Source organism: Tamandua tetradactyla, chromosome 8, assembly GCF_023851605.1.
Source record: "Tamandua tetradactyla isolate mTamTet1 chromosome 8, mTamTet1.pri, whole genome shotgun sequence".
Lineage (NCBI taxonomy): Eukaryota > Metazoa > Chordata > Mammalia > Pilosa > Myrmecophagidae > Tamandua > Tamandua tetradactyla.
In genome coordinates this window covers 82666796-82681545 of record NC_135334.1, presented here as the reverse complement: position 1 = coordinate 82681545, position 14750 = coordinate 82666796, and the positions used below count along the sequence as shown (strand labels likewise).

At 36.4% G+C, this 14750-nt stretch overlaps 1 protein-coding gene and 1 long non-coding RNA gene across 22 annotated transcripts in view; one reads left to right on the top strand and one right to left on the bottom strand.

Moving 5' to 3' along the window:
- Positions 1–14750, top strand: part of STK33 (serine/threonine kinase 33) — a 401742-nt gene that overhangs the window by 218952 nt on the left and 168040 nt on the right. For 14 of the 20 annotated variants that reach the window (XM_077113907.1, XM_077113912.1, XM_077113908.1 and 11 more), the window contains 4 exons: positions 282–338; positions 1559–1948; positions 3303–3416; positions 13802–13915. In XM_077113907.1, the coding sequence (XP_076970022.1) occupies positions 1724–1948; positions 3303–3416; positions 13802–13915 (453 nt within the window). In that variant the 5' untranslated portion in view covers positions 282–338; positions 1559–1723. Of the gene's footprint in view, positions 1–281; positions 387–1558; positions 1949–3302; positions 3417–13801; positions 13916–14750 lie in introns of all 20 variants that reach the window. The other 6 variants (XM_077113893.1, XM_077113902.1, XM_077113898.1 and 3 more) reach the window with 1 other exon arrangement.
- On the bottom strand, positions 26–14739 carry LOC143644646 (uncharacterized). 2 transcript variants are annotated; one of them, XR_013156802.1, is made up of 3 exons: positions 14477–14739; positions 13071–13276; positions 26–410 (listed from the first exon to the last, which is right to left on the bottom strand). It is a non-coding gene; the product is annotated as an uncharacterized LOC143644646 (long non-coding RNA). The 2 variants fall into 2 exon arrangements; XR_013156803.1 differs by lacking the exon at positions 26–410 and adding an exon at positions 3649–3849.

Sequence of the window (14750 nt, the reverse complement as noted above, 5' to 3'; positions counted from 1 at the left end):
AGAGAATGCAGGAGGGCAAAAGTCCTAAGTTGAGCCTGTGCGTGGCACATTAAAGGAACAGCAAGAAAGCTAGTGTATCTAGAGCAAAGGGGATAATGGTAAGATGTAAAAGATATATAATCTGAGATGTCAGTTTATTTAAGGCCTTATAAACCAAATTCAACAAAACACGCATTTCTTTGTTATTTCTGATCATCTTAGATTTTGTTCCTCAGTCATGCTTTTCTGTCTTTTGGATTTGACTGATCACTTACTGTATTTTTATTCTTTTTTTTTTTCAGTTTTTAATATAGGTTCAAGAAGTACAGCTGGGACTGCATTCTGTAAGCTTCCTGGCCGTAAGTCACGTGACTATCCCAATCTTCAGGGGAGGTCAGGAGATGTAGGTTTGTAATGAATACATTGCTACCCTGAACAAAATGAGGATTCTATTAGTAAGAAAAAATGGGAGAATGAATATAGGATAAGCTACTAGCAATATCTTTCATAAAATCCTATGGGCTCAGTAGATTTTGCTGTAGATTACATTGCAAAATGGAAAGATACCCAGTTTCTTTTGTGAAACTAACCATAATCCTCTATAAAAACTGACAAATATGATTGAAAAGGAAAATTTTAGACCATTTTCACTTTTGAAAATCATTGTGAAAACTAAATAAAATGCAAACATACTAAAATTTCAGTATATTTAAAGAATCACTCATCATAATCGAATATAGAACACATTCCTCCATTTCCTCAGCTCGGGTCTTTCCAGCTTGCCACCATATACCTGCCTATGTCCCTATTTAGGTAGACTCTGCTGAACATACATCTTCCAGGCTCAGGGAAAAAATAGTACCTGCAAGTTCCTTTTTTGATATGAAAGTATAAAAATAAGGATACTTCTAATTTTCTTTGCGCTCTTAGAATTAGCTTTATAAAATCAATTTATCTACTTCTTGTGAAATGTGTCATTGTAATTTTCTCTAAGAATAAATAGGCTAAGGTTTAAAGTTTGAAACCACAGTAATGCATGTTTCAGACTGATATTATAAATCTTTTTTGAGTATAACCTACATTAAGAAATACATTTTATACTGTGATCAAGTACATACACATACATACCACATGCATTTATCTATATGATTGAGATAAAAGTTTAATAAAAATTAGCAAGGATCTATGCAAAGTATTCTGCTCTTATCTATTCTATTCTAATTCATTAAAAAATTAGTATCAACCCACCAAATTGATTTCTTAACCCACTGTGGGTAGTGAACTGCAGCCTGATGAAACACTATGAGAGCATGCTTTCAGCAGTATTATGGTACTGAACAGAGAGGGTGATTCTTTTTATTGTAAAGCAAATGAAATGCCTGGGTTTTAAGAATTTAATTTTGAATGATGAGAATCATTGGTTTTTAGAAATTCTATTTCCCAATTTTGTTATAAAGATTAACTTTTCCTGTCTAGGCAGGATGCTTCTGGTGCTAGTTGCTAGTTTTTATTTTATTTCTAGGGGGGAGTAAGATAAGAAAGACAGTTTTCTAAATGGTGATTTCTTTTCTTTCTGCAGTCTCATGTGTGAATATGAATCTAGCGCATCATTAACCTAAGGACCTCATCAATTGGAAGTTACAGTTTTTGCCATCAACTTGTCTTAACCTTTTCTGTCTGGTTCTATTCCTCAAACATTGGAACACTTTTTTTTTCAAGTTGCATTTATTACAGAATTAAGCAAATGGCCGATAGTGGCTTGGGTGGAAAAACCCTAAAATGCCCCACCTGTTCATCTATTATTAAGAAAGATGCACTTCATATATGTTCCTGCAAAAGAAGGGTTTCTCCGATTTCAGTGGTGGAAATGTCAGCTACATCAAGCATTGGTAGTTCAGAATATATAGTTTTTCCAGAGAGAAAAAAAGAAAAAAGTGCCACCAGAGACCTTGACTCTGAGAAAGATTTGGTAAATATCAATGATTGCACCTCTCAGCCCAAGTTGACATCCTATTCACTAATCCCATCCCTAATTTCCTTCACATTCCCTGGCCTCTTGTCACAGAATTCATTGCCTTCCCAACTATTGAAGGGATATTTCTTTCTCACAGAAGAGATGAACAAAGTTGACTAGTAATTTCTTTTGTTGATATTCCTAACCATTGCCCAAATTAATGATTTTCAGGATCCTGAATAATTACGACTATTACTCTACCTTCTTTTTTCCCCCTTCTTTTGGTTTATACAGAAGTGGATTGATTTTCCATTTGAATTAAATGTGAATTTTTTAGCATTTTCTTCAACTCAATGCAGAGTGATTTCTAGTTGAGGTGTACAATATAGGATGGTTATGCTTTTATTATTTAAGACCATTCCCGGTTATCACAATGGATTATCAAATATACTTAACAAACTTAATTTATATTAGTCACACACAACCATGACCACCCAGTTGGACTGTTTTGAATGCATTCACCTTTATAAAGAAGCAGTATGGAAGACTGTAGTTGGTAGAGCATAGCTTTGGTGATAGAGAGCAGTAAGTTAAAAAAAAAACTCAGGCTCTCTGCCCTCACAGTTATATCTTTTAACACATTTCCCCCCAGCCATTATTTGCTGATTTGTATAGCTGATTGTATAGCATAATTATAGTATAGCATATTACTGTTGAATAGAGGTCTCTGGGTGAAATGTTATTATGTTATTTTCATTAGAAGCATATTTTGTGAAAGCCTGGTCAGTAATTTTTTTTGGAGGGGGGGGGGGTTGCAATATATATAACGATGCTAGAGTGAATCTCCCTGGTTTCCAGGGAATATTGTAGATCTGATTTAGTCTAAATCAGTCCAGCACTGTCAGGTTTACTTAGGAACTTGTTATAAATACAGTTTCCTGGGCCGTCTCCAGAACTGCTGAATCAGAAACTTTGAGGATGGGGCCCAACAAGTAATTTTTAATATATAACCTATTCGAGATAATTGTTACATTTTTAAACACAGGTGATTGAGAAAACTATGAAGTTGCCTTGTCTTGTGATGTTAAAGAATTGGATAAGTTCTGATATATTTGCTGTGCATGTTATCATGGAGATTTCTCTGCATTCAGGGGATTGGTCTGGATGACTTATTTGAGATTTCTTTTAGCCTAATGCTCTACTGAATCATCCTGAGTTTAGAATTTGAAAAATATACAAAACTATCTTGATCACAGAAAATACTAATATACATAAGAGATTTATCAGATTGTCTAAATTAAGAATCTTGCTTTGTCAACAAGAATATTCTGTTTTAAAGTTAATTTTTAAAATTCCTTTTTGATCTAAGCCTTCAAAAGCCTTAAATGTCGAGAGAAAACCATCTCAACAACAATGGGTTCGGGGTAATTTTACAGAAGGCAAAGTTCCTCACATACGAATGGATGATGGAGCTGCTATTCAGGTAAAGAGAAAATAAACTGAAATTGTTTTTTACCAGCTATTAGGAGTTTTCAGATTTTGTGTCACTTTATGATTAATGACAAAAACGATTTAAAAGTAAGTCTTTAAGGAAAGGAAGGAAAGAAAATGAAGAAGGAATTTGCCATTTTCAAGTATGTCAGACTTTTTACTAAAGATAATGCAGACTAACTGTTTTCTCTGCCCATAGTGGACATAATGCACTTAAAGTGGAGGGCATTTTTATTATACAAAATGGAGAACATTTTTGGTCTTCAAGTCTTGATTGTTGTGAGGGCAATCGTGGCGACTTTGTGTAGGCCTCTTAAAGATGCCTAGAGAGACATGCAGGTGACTTAAGAGTTTGGCTGTTCATTTCCTTGATGACTGGAAATGAGACCAAAATGTCCCTCATAGACTGCTCCAGCTTTTCTAGGCTGTGATGGGATAAGTACCAATATTATTCTTCCCTATTAGAACCATTTTAAATTAAAATGCATTCATTTAATATCAAACAGGAAAAAACAGAAGCATCTTCATTACATTAACATTAAATGTTAATTCACTAACATTATATCTCTAAAAATTTAAGGGAGATTTGGAAATTTACTGAAATTGGTCAGAAAAACTTCCTGAGAAATTTTGACTTAAAAAATTTAAATCTTTCTTTTTAAATTGAGGACATCATTAAAAAACCATTTTCTGAGTTTTAACTTAGCCATAAGAATTGTTATACAGAGAACAATATGTGTTCCATGCGAAAAATTAGGAAAATATGCATTGAAAAGTAAAGAAGAAAATACAAATCATCAAGATATAATCAATTTTAATATTTATTATCTTTGTTTTTTCTATGCACATACAAATTTTATCCTATTTTTTCTTTTCAATTTTTTCCTGTTGAAAAATTTAAAATATATGTTTTAAAGAAATAAACTTACCAGTAATTTTTAAGTTAAAGTTTCCTCATAAAATGGATAACTTTTGTAAAAATTTTAATTCAAAATGTATAAAGAAGAAAGTTATGATCATCCAAAATTCCATTACCCATACAGTACAGGAATAGATAGCTACTCTTAATTTGAGGAACATCTGTCCAGACATCAGTGTGTCATCATCACCAATACCACATTTTCATAATAGAATCATATCATGCATGCTTATCACACTCTATACCACTTTGGATTACTTTGTCTAGTCATTAAAACTAGATCTACTTTATCATTTTAATAGTATCCTCTTAAAATTGTTAGAAACAAGAAGTCATTTTTCTCTTATTTTCATCCCTATATGTTATCAAAGCAATTGGTTGAAAAATACAAAGATTAGTTTATAAAATTTAGTTGAGCGGTTGGACTATTCCTCTACCCCTTCCCTCATTTTAAAAATCCTATTTAAACAGTATTAAAATATTGTGTACATGTTTTGGTTCTATATACTTAGAGAGAAAATAAGAGTTTAGTTTTTAAATGGGAAGGAAAACTGTGAGTTCTGGAACTAGGATTATTTTCTTCTGTGAAAAAAGGATAAACAATTTTAATTAAGATTTAACTCATTTTGGCCTTCTGCTCCGGCGGCGCTCCATCCGCCATCTTATCCTTCCCTTTCTCCTCCTGCTCCAGCGGCTCTCCAACCGCCACCGTGCCCTCTTCCGCCTTCACCGGCTCCTCCGCCACTGTCCTTGACAGCCTTGCCAACCTCACCTTTCCTCCTCCAGAACAGCTACTAGGGTGTGGAAACGATACAGAACAGCTCCCGGAGCCACAACAGAGATCAAGAGGACAGCGTACCCCATCCTGGAGCGGCTGACTGTCTGGGAGAACCAGCTCCGGTGAGATCGCCGAGGGGCGCGGGCTTTCCTGGGCGGGACGGCGAGCGGCCAGAGTCCCTCTCTTCCTCCTTCCCGGCCCAGCTGGCAGAATTGGGCACGCGGTCCCCTCGGGCCGCGGCGGCTGGCGCCCCCACCACGCGAGGCCCCCCGGACCAACTGAGAGAATTGGATCGGAGATCCCCAGGCCGCGGAGAACGGTGACCGGGGGGGTCCCTTCCAAACATGTGACTGCCCGGTCCGGCTGGGAACGGTGCACTCTCCGGGCTGCGGCGGCTGGCGCCCTCCCGCCACGCTTGGCGCCCCGGGCCGACTAGGAAATTCGGTCGGGCGCTCTCCCGGGCTGCGGCGGCCGGCGACCCTCCCCGCGTTCGGACCCCTGGGCCGGCTGGCACTATTCCAAGCCACTTCGGCTGGCGAACCTCCCCCACGGTGAGAGTTTTCCAAAGTTAAAGGACCCACAGCATCTTTTACTGGTGGAACCCGCAGACAAACGTGTGCCACGAGCGCCACCTACTGGGCAGGATAAAAAAAACAGAACCCAGAGATTTCACAGAAAAATCTTTCAACCCGTTGGGTCCAACACCCAGGGAAATCTGACTAAATGCCCAGACGCCAGCAGAAGATAACGGATCATGCTCAGAAAATTGAAAATATGGCCCAGTCAAAGGCACAAACCAATAATTCAAATGAGATACAGGAGCTGAAACAACTAATGCTGAATATACGAACAGAAATGGAAAACCTCTTCAAAAACGAAATCGATAAATTGAGGGAGGACATGAAGAAGACATGGGCTGATCAAAAAGAAGAAATAGAAAAACTGAAAAAACAAATCACAGAGCTTATGGAAGTGAAGGATAAAGTAGAAAAGATGGAAAAAACAATGGATACCTACAATGATAGATTTAAAGAGACAGAAGATAGAATTAGTGATTTGGAGGATGGAACATCTGAATTCCAAAAAGAAACAGAAACTATCAGGAAAAGAATGGAAAAATTTGAACAGGGTATCAGGGAACTCAAGGACAATATGAAGCGCACAAATATACGTGTTGTGGGTGTCCCAGAAGGAGAAGAGAAGGGAAAAGGAGGAGAAAAACTAATGTAAGAAATTATCACTGAAAATTTCCCAACTCTTATGAAAGACCTAAAATTACAGATCCAAGAAGTGCAGCGCACCCCAAAGAGATTAGACCCAAATAGGCGTTCTCCAAGACACTTACTAGTTAGAGTGTCAGAGGTCAAAGAGGAAGAGAGGATCTTGAAAGCAGCAAGAGAAAAACAATCCATCACATACAAGGGAAACCCAATAAGACTATGTGTAGATTTCTCAGCAGAAACCATGGAAGCTAGAAGACAGTGGGATGATATATTTAAATTACTAAAAGAGAAAAACTGCCAACCAAGACTCCTGTATCCAGCAAAATTGTCCTTCAAAAATGAAGGAGAAATTAAAACATTCTCAGACAAAAAGTCACTGAGAGAATTTGTGACCAAGAGACCAGCTCTGCAAGAAATACTAAAGGGAGCACTAGAGTCAGAACCGAAAAGACAGAAGAGAGAGGTATGGAGAAGAGTGTAGAAAGAAGGAAAGTCAGATATGATATATATAACACAAAAGGCAAAATGGTAGAGGAAAATATTATCCAAACAGTAATAACACTAAATGTTAATGGACTGAATTCCCCAATCAAAAGACATAGACTGGCAGAATGGATTAAAAAACAGGATCCTTCTATATGCTGTCTACAGGAAACACATCTTAGACCCAAAGATAAACATAGGTTGAAAGTGAAAGGTTGGAAAAAGATATTTCATGCAAATAACAACCAGAAAAGAGCAGGAGTAGCTATACTAATATCCAACAAATTAGACTTGAAATGTAAAACAGTTAAAAGAGACAAAGAAGGACACTATCTACTAATAAAAGGAACAATTAAACAAGAAGACATAACAATCATAAATATTTACGCACGGAACCAGAATACCCCAAAATATGTGAGGAATACACTGCAAACACTGAAAAGGGAAATAGACACATATACCATAATAGTTGGAGACTTCAATTCCCTACTCTCATCAATGGACAGAACATCTAGACAGAGGATCAATAAAGAAATAGAGAATCTGAATATTACTATAAATGAGCTAGACTTAACAGACATTTATAGGACATTACATCCCACAACAGCAGGATACACCTTTTTCTCAAGTGCTCATGGATCATTCTCAAAGATAGACCATATGCTGGGTCACAAGCAAGTCTTAACAAATTTAAAAAGATTGAAATCATATACAACACTTTCTCGGATCATAAAGGAACGAAGTTGGAAATCAATAATAGGCGGGGTGCCAGAAAATTCACAAATACGTGGAGGCTCAACAACACACTCTTAAACAACAAGTGGGTCAAAGAAGAAATTGCAAGAGAAATTAGTAAATACCTCGAGGTGAATGAAAATGAAAACACAAGATATCAAAACTTATGGGACGCAGCAAAGGCAGTGCTAGGAGGGAAATTTATTGCCCTAAATGCCTGTATCAGAAAAGAAGAAAAGGCAAAAATGCAGCAATTAGCTGTCCACGTGGAAGAACTGGAGAAAGAACAGCAAACTAATCACAAAGCAAGCAAAAGGAAAGAAATAACAAAGATTAGAGCAGAAATAAATGAAATTGAAAACAATAGAGAAAATCAATAAGACCAGAAGTTGGTTCTATGAGAAAATCAATAAGATTGATGGGCCCTTAGCAAGACTGACAAAAAGAAGAAGAGAGAGGATGCAAATAAATAAGATCAGAAATGGAAGAGGAGACATAACCACTGACCTCACAGAAATAAAGGAGGTAATAACAGGATACTATGAACAACTTTATGCTAATAAATGCAACAATTTAGATGAAATGGACGGGTTCCTGGAAAGACATGAACAATCAATTTTGACTCAAGAAGAAATAGATGACCTCAACAAACCAATCACAAATAAAGAAATTGAATCTGTTATTCAAAAGCTTCCTAAAAAGAAAAGTCCAGGACCAGATGGCTTCACATGTGAATTCTATCAAACATTCCAGAAAGAGTTAGTACCAACTCTCCTCAAACTCTTCAAAAAAATCAAAGTGGAGGGAAAGCTACCTAATTCATTCTATGAAGCCAACATCACCCTCATACCAAAACCAGGCAAAGATATTACAAAAAAAGAAAACTACAGACCAATCTCTCTAATGAATACAGATGCAAAAATCCTCAATAAAATTCTAGCAAATCGTATCCAACAGCACATTAAAAGAATTATACATCATGACCAAGTAGGATTCATCCCAGGTATGCAAGGATGGCTCAACAGAAGAAAATCAATTAATGTAATACACCATATCAACAAATCAAAGCAGAAAAATCACACGATCATCTCAATTGATGCAGAGAAGGCATTTGACAAGATTCAACATCCTTTCCTGTTGAAAACACTTCAAAGGATAGGAATACAAGGGAACTTCCTTAAAATGATAGAGGGAATATATGAAAAACCCACAGCTAATATCATCCTCAATGGGGAAAAATTGAAAACTTTCCCCCTAAGATCAGGAACAAGACAAGGATGTCCACTATCACCACTATTATTCAACATTGTGTTGGAGGTTCTAGCCAGAGCAATTAGACAAGAAAAAGAAATACAAGGCATCAAAATTGGAAAGGAAGAAGTAAAACTATCACTGTTTGCAGACGATATGATACTATACGTCGAAAATCCGGAAAAATCCACAACAAAACTACTAGAGCTAATAAATGAGTACAGCAAAGTAGCAGGTTACAAGATCAACATTCAAAAATCTGTAGCATTTCTATACACTAGTAATGAACAAGCTGAGGGGGAAATCAAGAAACGAATCCCATTTACAATTGCAACTAAAAGAATAAAATACCTAGGAATAACTTTAACTAAAGAGACAAAAAACCTATATAAAGAAAACTACAAAAAACTGCTAAAAGAAATCACAGAAGACCTAAATAGATGGAAGGGCATACCGTGTTCATGGATTGGAAGACTAAATATAGTTAAGATGTCAATCCTACCTAAATTGATTTACAGATTCAATGCAATACCAATCAAAATCCCAACAACTTATTTTTCAGAAACAGAAAAACCAATAAGCAAATTTATCTGGAAGGGCAGGGTGCCCCGAATTGCTAAAAGTATCTTGAGGAAAAAAAACGAAGCTGGAGGTCTCACGCTGCTGGACTTTAAGGCATATTATGAAGCCACAGTGGTCAAAACAGCATGGTATTGGCATAAAGATAGATATATCGACCGATGGAATCGAATAGAGTGCTCAGATATAGACCCTCTCATCTATGGACATTTGATCTTTGATAAGGCAGTCAAGCCAACTCACCTGGGACAGTCTCTTCAATAAATGGTACCTAGAGAACTGGATATCCATATGCAAAAGAATGAAAGAAGGGCGTGCCACGGTGGCTCAGCAGGCAAGAATGCTTGCCTGCCATGCCAGAGAACCTGGGTTCGATTCCTGGTGCCTGCCCATGTTAAAAAAAAAAAAAGAATGAAAGAAGACCCATATCTCACACCCTATACAAAAGTTAACTCAAAATGGATCAAAGATCTAAACATTAGGTCTAAGACCATAAAACAGTTAGAGGAAAATGTAGGGAGATATCTTATGAATCTTACAATTGGAGGTGGTTTTATGGACCTTAAACCTAAAGCAAGAGCACTGAAGAAGGAAATAAATAAATGGGAACTCCTCAAAATTAAACACTTTTGTGCATCAAAGAACTTCATCAAGAAAGTAGAAAGACAGCCTTCACAATGGGAGACAATATTTGGAAATGATATATCAGATAAAGGTCTAGTATCCAGAATTTATAAAGAGATTGTTCATCTCAACAACAAAAAGACAGCCAACCCAATTACAAAATGGGAAAAAGACTTGAACAGACACCTATCAGAAGAGGAAATACAAATGGCCAAAAGGCACATGAAGAGATGCTCAATGTCCCTGGCCATTAGAGAAATGCAAATCAAAACCACAATGAGATATCATCTCACACCCACCAGAATGGCCATTATCAACAAAACAGAAAATGACAAGTGCTGGAGAGGATGCGGAGAAAGAGGCACACTTATCCACTGTTGGTGGGAATGTCAAATGGTGCAACCACTGTGGAAGGCAGTTTGGCGGTTCCTCAAAAAGCTGAATATAGAATTGCCATACGACCCAGCAATACCATTGCTGGGAATATACTCAAAGGACTTAAGGGCAAAGACACAAACAGACATTTGCACACCAATGTTTATAGCAGCGTTATTTACAATTGCAAAGAGATGGAAACAGCCGAAATCTCCATCAACAGAAGAGTGGCTAAACAAACTGTGGTATATACATACGATGGAATACTATGCAGCTTTAAGACAGGATAAACTTATGAAGCATGTAATAACATGGATGGACCTAGAGAACATTATGCTGAGTGAGTCTAGCCAAAAACTAAAGGACAAATACTGTATGGTCCCACTGATGTGAACAGACATTCGAGAATAAATTTGGAATATGTCCTTGATAACAGAGTCCAGCAGGAGGTAGAAACAGGGTAAGATAATGGCCAATTGGAGTTGAAGGGATACAGACGGTGTAACAGGACTAGATACAAAAACTCAAAAATGGACAGCACAATAATACCTAATTGAAAAGTAATCATGTTAAAACACTGAATGAAGCTGCATCTGAGCTATAGGTTTTTGTTTTGTTTTGTTTTGTTTTGATTTTACTATTATTACTTTTATTTTTTTCTCTATATTAACATTCTATATCTTTTTTGGTTATGTTGCTAGTTCTTCTAAACCAATGCATATGTACTAAGAAATGATGATCATGCATCTATGTGAAGATGTTAAGAATTAATGATTGCATATGTAGAATGGTATGATCTCTAAATGTTGGGTTAATTTCTTTTTTTCCGTTAATTTAAAAAAAAAAAAAAAGAGAGAAGGGATAATTGGAGCTGAAGGGATACAGACTGTACAACGGGACTGGATATAAAAACTCAGAAATGGACAGCACAATACTACCCAATTGTAATGCAATTATGTTAAAACACTGAATGAAGCTGCATGTGAGGTATAGGTTTTTTGTTTTTGTTTTTTTTTTTCTTTCTATTATTGTTTTAATTCTTATTCTGTTGTCTTTTTATTTCTTTTTCTAAATCGATGCAAATGTACTAAGAAATGATGAATATGCAACTATGTGATGTTATTAAGAATTACTGATTGTACATGTAGATTGGAGTGATTTCTAATTGTTTTGTTAATTCTTTTTTTAATTAATAAAAAAAAAAAAAAAGAAAGAAAGCAGTGCTTTCCTGCTCCTGAGGTTGGATGGGCTATGCCTTGCATGGCTTTAGGGGTTGTCTTTCACAACATTCAGGACCATAAATCTAGAGTTTCTGTTCAAAGGTTCAATTCTACCATACCTAGTCTGTCACTTCTCTCAGATACATATGTACATAGAAGGTTCCTGCTTGGCTGTCTTGCCGACTGGATTTATTCACTGATTCACTCATTTACCAACTCATTCATGCATTCTATATTTTACACTGCTCTTCCTTTTGTAATGTCTTCCTTGCCTTGCTTATATTTTAGGGGAAAAATCTAAATTATCTTTTGCTTTTATTCTGTCCCAATGCCATTATTAGGAGCTTCCTCTTTCATGAAATTTTTCCTTAGTCTCCCAATATTTTAGCTCCCGTGTCTGACTCCAATGGGATTTTGTATGTGTGTAACTTAGGATTTTATGATTTATGTAATAATTTTATTTCTTTAGTAGATTATAAACACTGAGAAACAAGAATTATATTTTATTCATCTTTGTAGTCCCCCAAAGTGATTAGCACAAGGACCTATCTAAGGAAGATTTAGCATGTAGAAACTGATCATTACTTTCTTGCTTTTTTTCTTTTTTACCCGCATTGACTAAGCAAGCCTATTTTGCCTCCAAGGTTTCAGGGATATGTCCTTTAAGGGATACAAAAGAATCAGCTTCTCAATAGCTGATTTTGAGAGAATAAACAAGCCAAATATTTGTATGCAAGTGAGTAATAACAGTGTTTGAGGACCAATGCATACAGGGTGGGGGAAGTCAAAATACAGGAACAATCACTATGGTACAGATTAGGCATAAAAGCCCTTTAGGAAGCAAGCAAGAAATTGGTTGGGTACTGCATCATCTCTTCAGAAAGTACAAAAGGAATATAACTAGTAGAATATATGAAAACTAACAGCTAGTTTACCTTTTGCATAGTGAAGATGTAAGTGCTCACACAGACAGAACAGCATCTCTAGGGGATGACTTTGGCTGGCTCATTCAATGGAGGCTTCACTCAGTGACATTACCTTAACTGTTTGTCTTTCACAACATTCAGGACCATAAATCCAGAGCTTCTGTTCCAAGGTTCAATTCTACCATACCTAGTCTGTCACTTCTCTCAGATACATACGTACATAGAAGGTTCCTGCTTGGCTGGCTTGCCGACTGGATTTATTCACTGATTCATTCATTTACCAACTCATTCATGCATTCCATATTTTACACTGCTCTTCCTTCTGTAATGTCTTCCTTGCCTTGCTTATATTTTAGGGGAAAAATCTTAATTATCTTTTGCTTTTATTCTGTCCCCTGCTTGGCAGGAGGGTGGGGGTGGGGTTGGGGGGATCAAGAAATTCTTAACTGGTTAGTAGGCTGGGGCTGATTTGAATTAGGGAGGCTGGCTCCCCCCAACCAAATCCATAAGAAATGAAAGTATAAACAAGTTACCTGTTTATTGTCTTATAGTGAGTGAGAAATAATAGCTTGTGTGAACCAGAATGCTGGTGTTGGCAAGATCAGTGGCTTCCCTCTTTGTAAGCAGAAGTTAAATTAAAAGCAGAAAGATTCTTGGTCTGGATGGTGGTATTCTGTGTGATTTTTAGTTTCTTCTCAGGGCTTATTTATTTTAAAATTTGTGTCACATACTGCTTTTTCTAAAACAAAAGGAATAAAACAACAAAAGCAATTACTATAAACAGTGAAGATAAAGGAAAAGTGTTACATGGTAAGCAAGGAAGCAATTGTTCAGTGATTAATTAGGTATTGATTTTATGGTATAGCTCTAACAGTTTGGGGGAATTTTTTGGGTGAATGTATTATATGTGTACATATATATATAGTAATATTCCATTCCTCCTTTTTCAATGAAGATATTTCATTATTAATATGGTTTGAAGGAGCTTTCTTTTTATACTTTTGAACTTTTCATATTTCTCAATTAGAATTTTTAATGGTTTTTCTCCAAAGAACATTTAATGAATTAAGAATGAGTCTTCAAAACTCATTTTTGGTCAATTCAGATGTTTCTAATACTGAAGCACATCTGTAGTGTCTTCTAGTTGGCTTTCCCCTGGAATAGCACCTCTCTTCCCTGGAGTGAATATCTGTCACAACGTGTATTCAGTTTTAATATCCTGTGAATGGCAGAGAGAAACAAAGGGACTCTTATTTTTCCCCAGGAAATCTATACCTTTGGAAGAATATTGGGACAAGGGAGCTTTGGATTGGTCATTGAAGCTACAGACAAGGAAACGGAAACTAAGTGGGCAATTAAAAAAGTGAACAAAGACAAGGTAAGGCATATTATAAGCATCATAAACTGAGGCTGCAGTGCTAGTGTAGGTGTAGGCAGTGCAGCTCACACTACCAAAGGCTGCCTCTCACCCTGAAGAGGAGGGCAGGTATTGTTATGCTGGACAAGTATGGCCATTTCTCTAGCCTTCAGGGAAGAGACCAATTCTTGACTCAGGTAGGTAACTGCTGTCTAATGGAAAAAAGAAATGGAAGGGTTAACTAATACATAACTTATATAACCAAATATAGGTGAATTTTACCAGAGTGAGTTAAGGGCTGATCACCAGTTTATATAGCTGAAAAGCTGTGAGCTAGAGGAAATAACTTATGTAGAATTTATCCTGATGTTTTAATATACTCTTCTCCTATCCTCTCCTTTCGTTTGATTCCCTATTTCCTGTTACCTAATTCTCTGTTTATTCATCTCACCTGCTCTTGTAGTCCGAACCACTTTTTTCCCAACTATCTACTATATTGTTTACGTATATTTCTCACAGGATTTTTTCTTGGAGTAGAGAATAACTGGTCTTCTCTTTAAGGTAGAATGTGAGATTACCCACCTCAGGCTTTACATCTGAACATTTCATCAACGGTATTCTTTTTCTCTGTCTGGGGAAGAAACAAATTGGCACCATTGTGGTATTTTTTTTTCCTTGAATTTGTGATGATAAATATTACACTTAAAAAATGAAATAGAACGTTTTAGCTAGTCTTTAAAAACATGGTAGTAAATTACATAGTATCTCTTCTTAAAGTTCAGTAAAGTAATATATGCATCTTAATAAAGGCAGATCTAGAAGGTATTCTAGAATTCCTGAGAATTCTGGAAGCCTG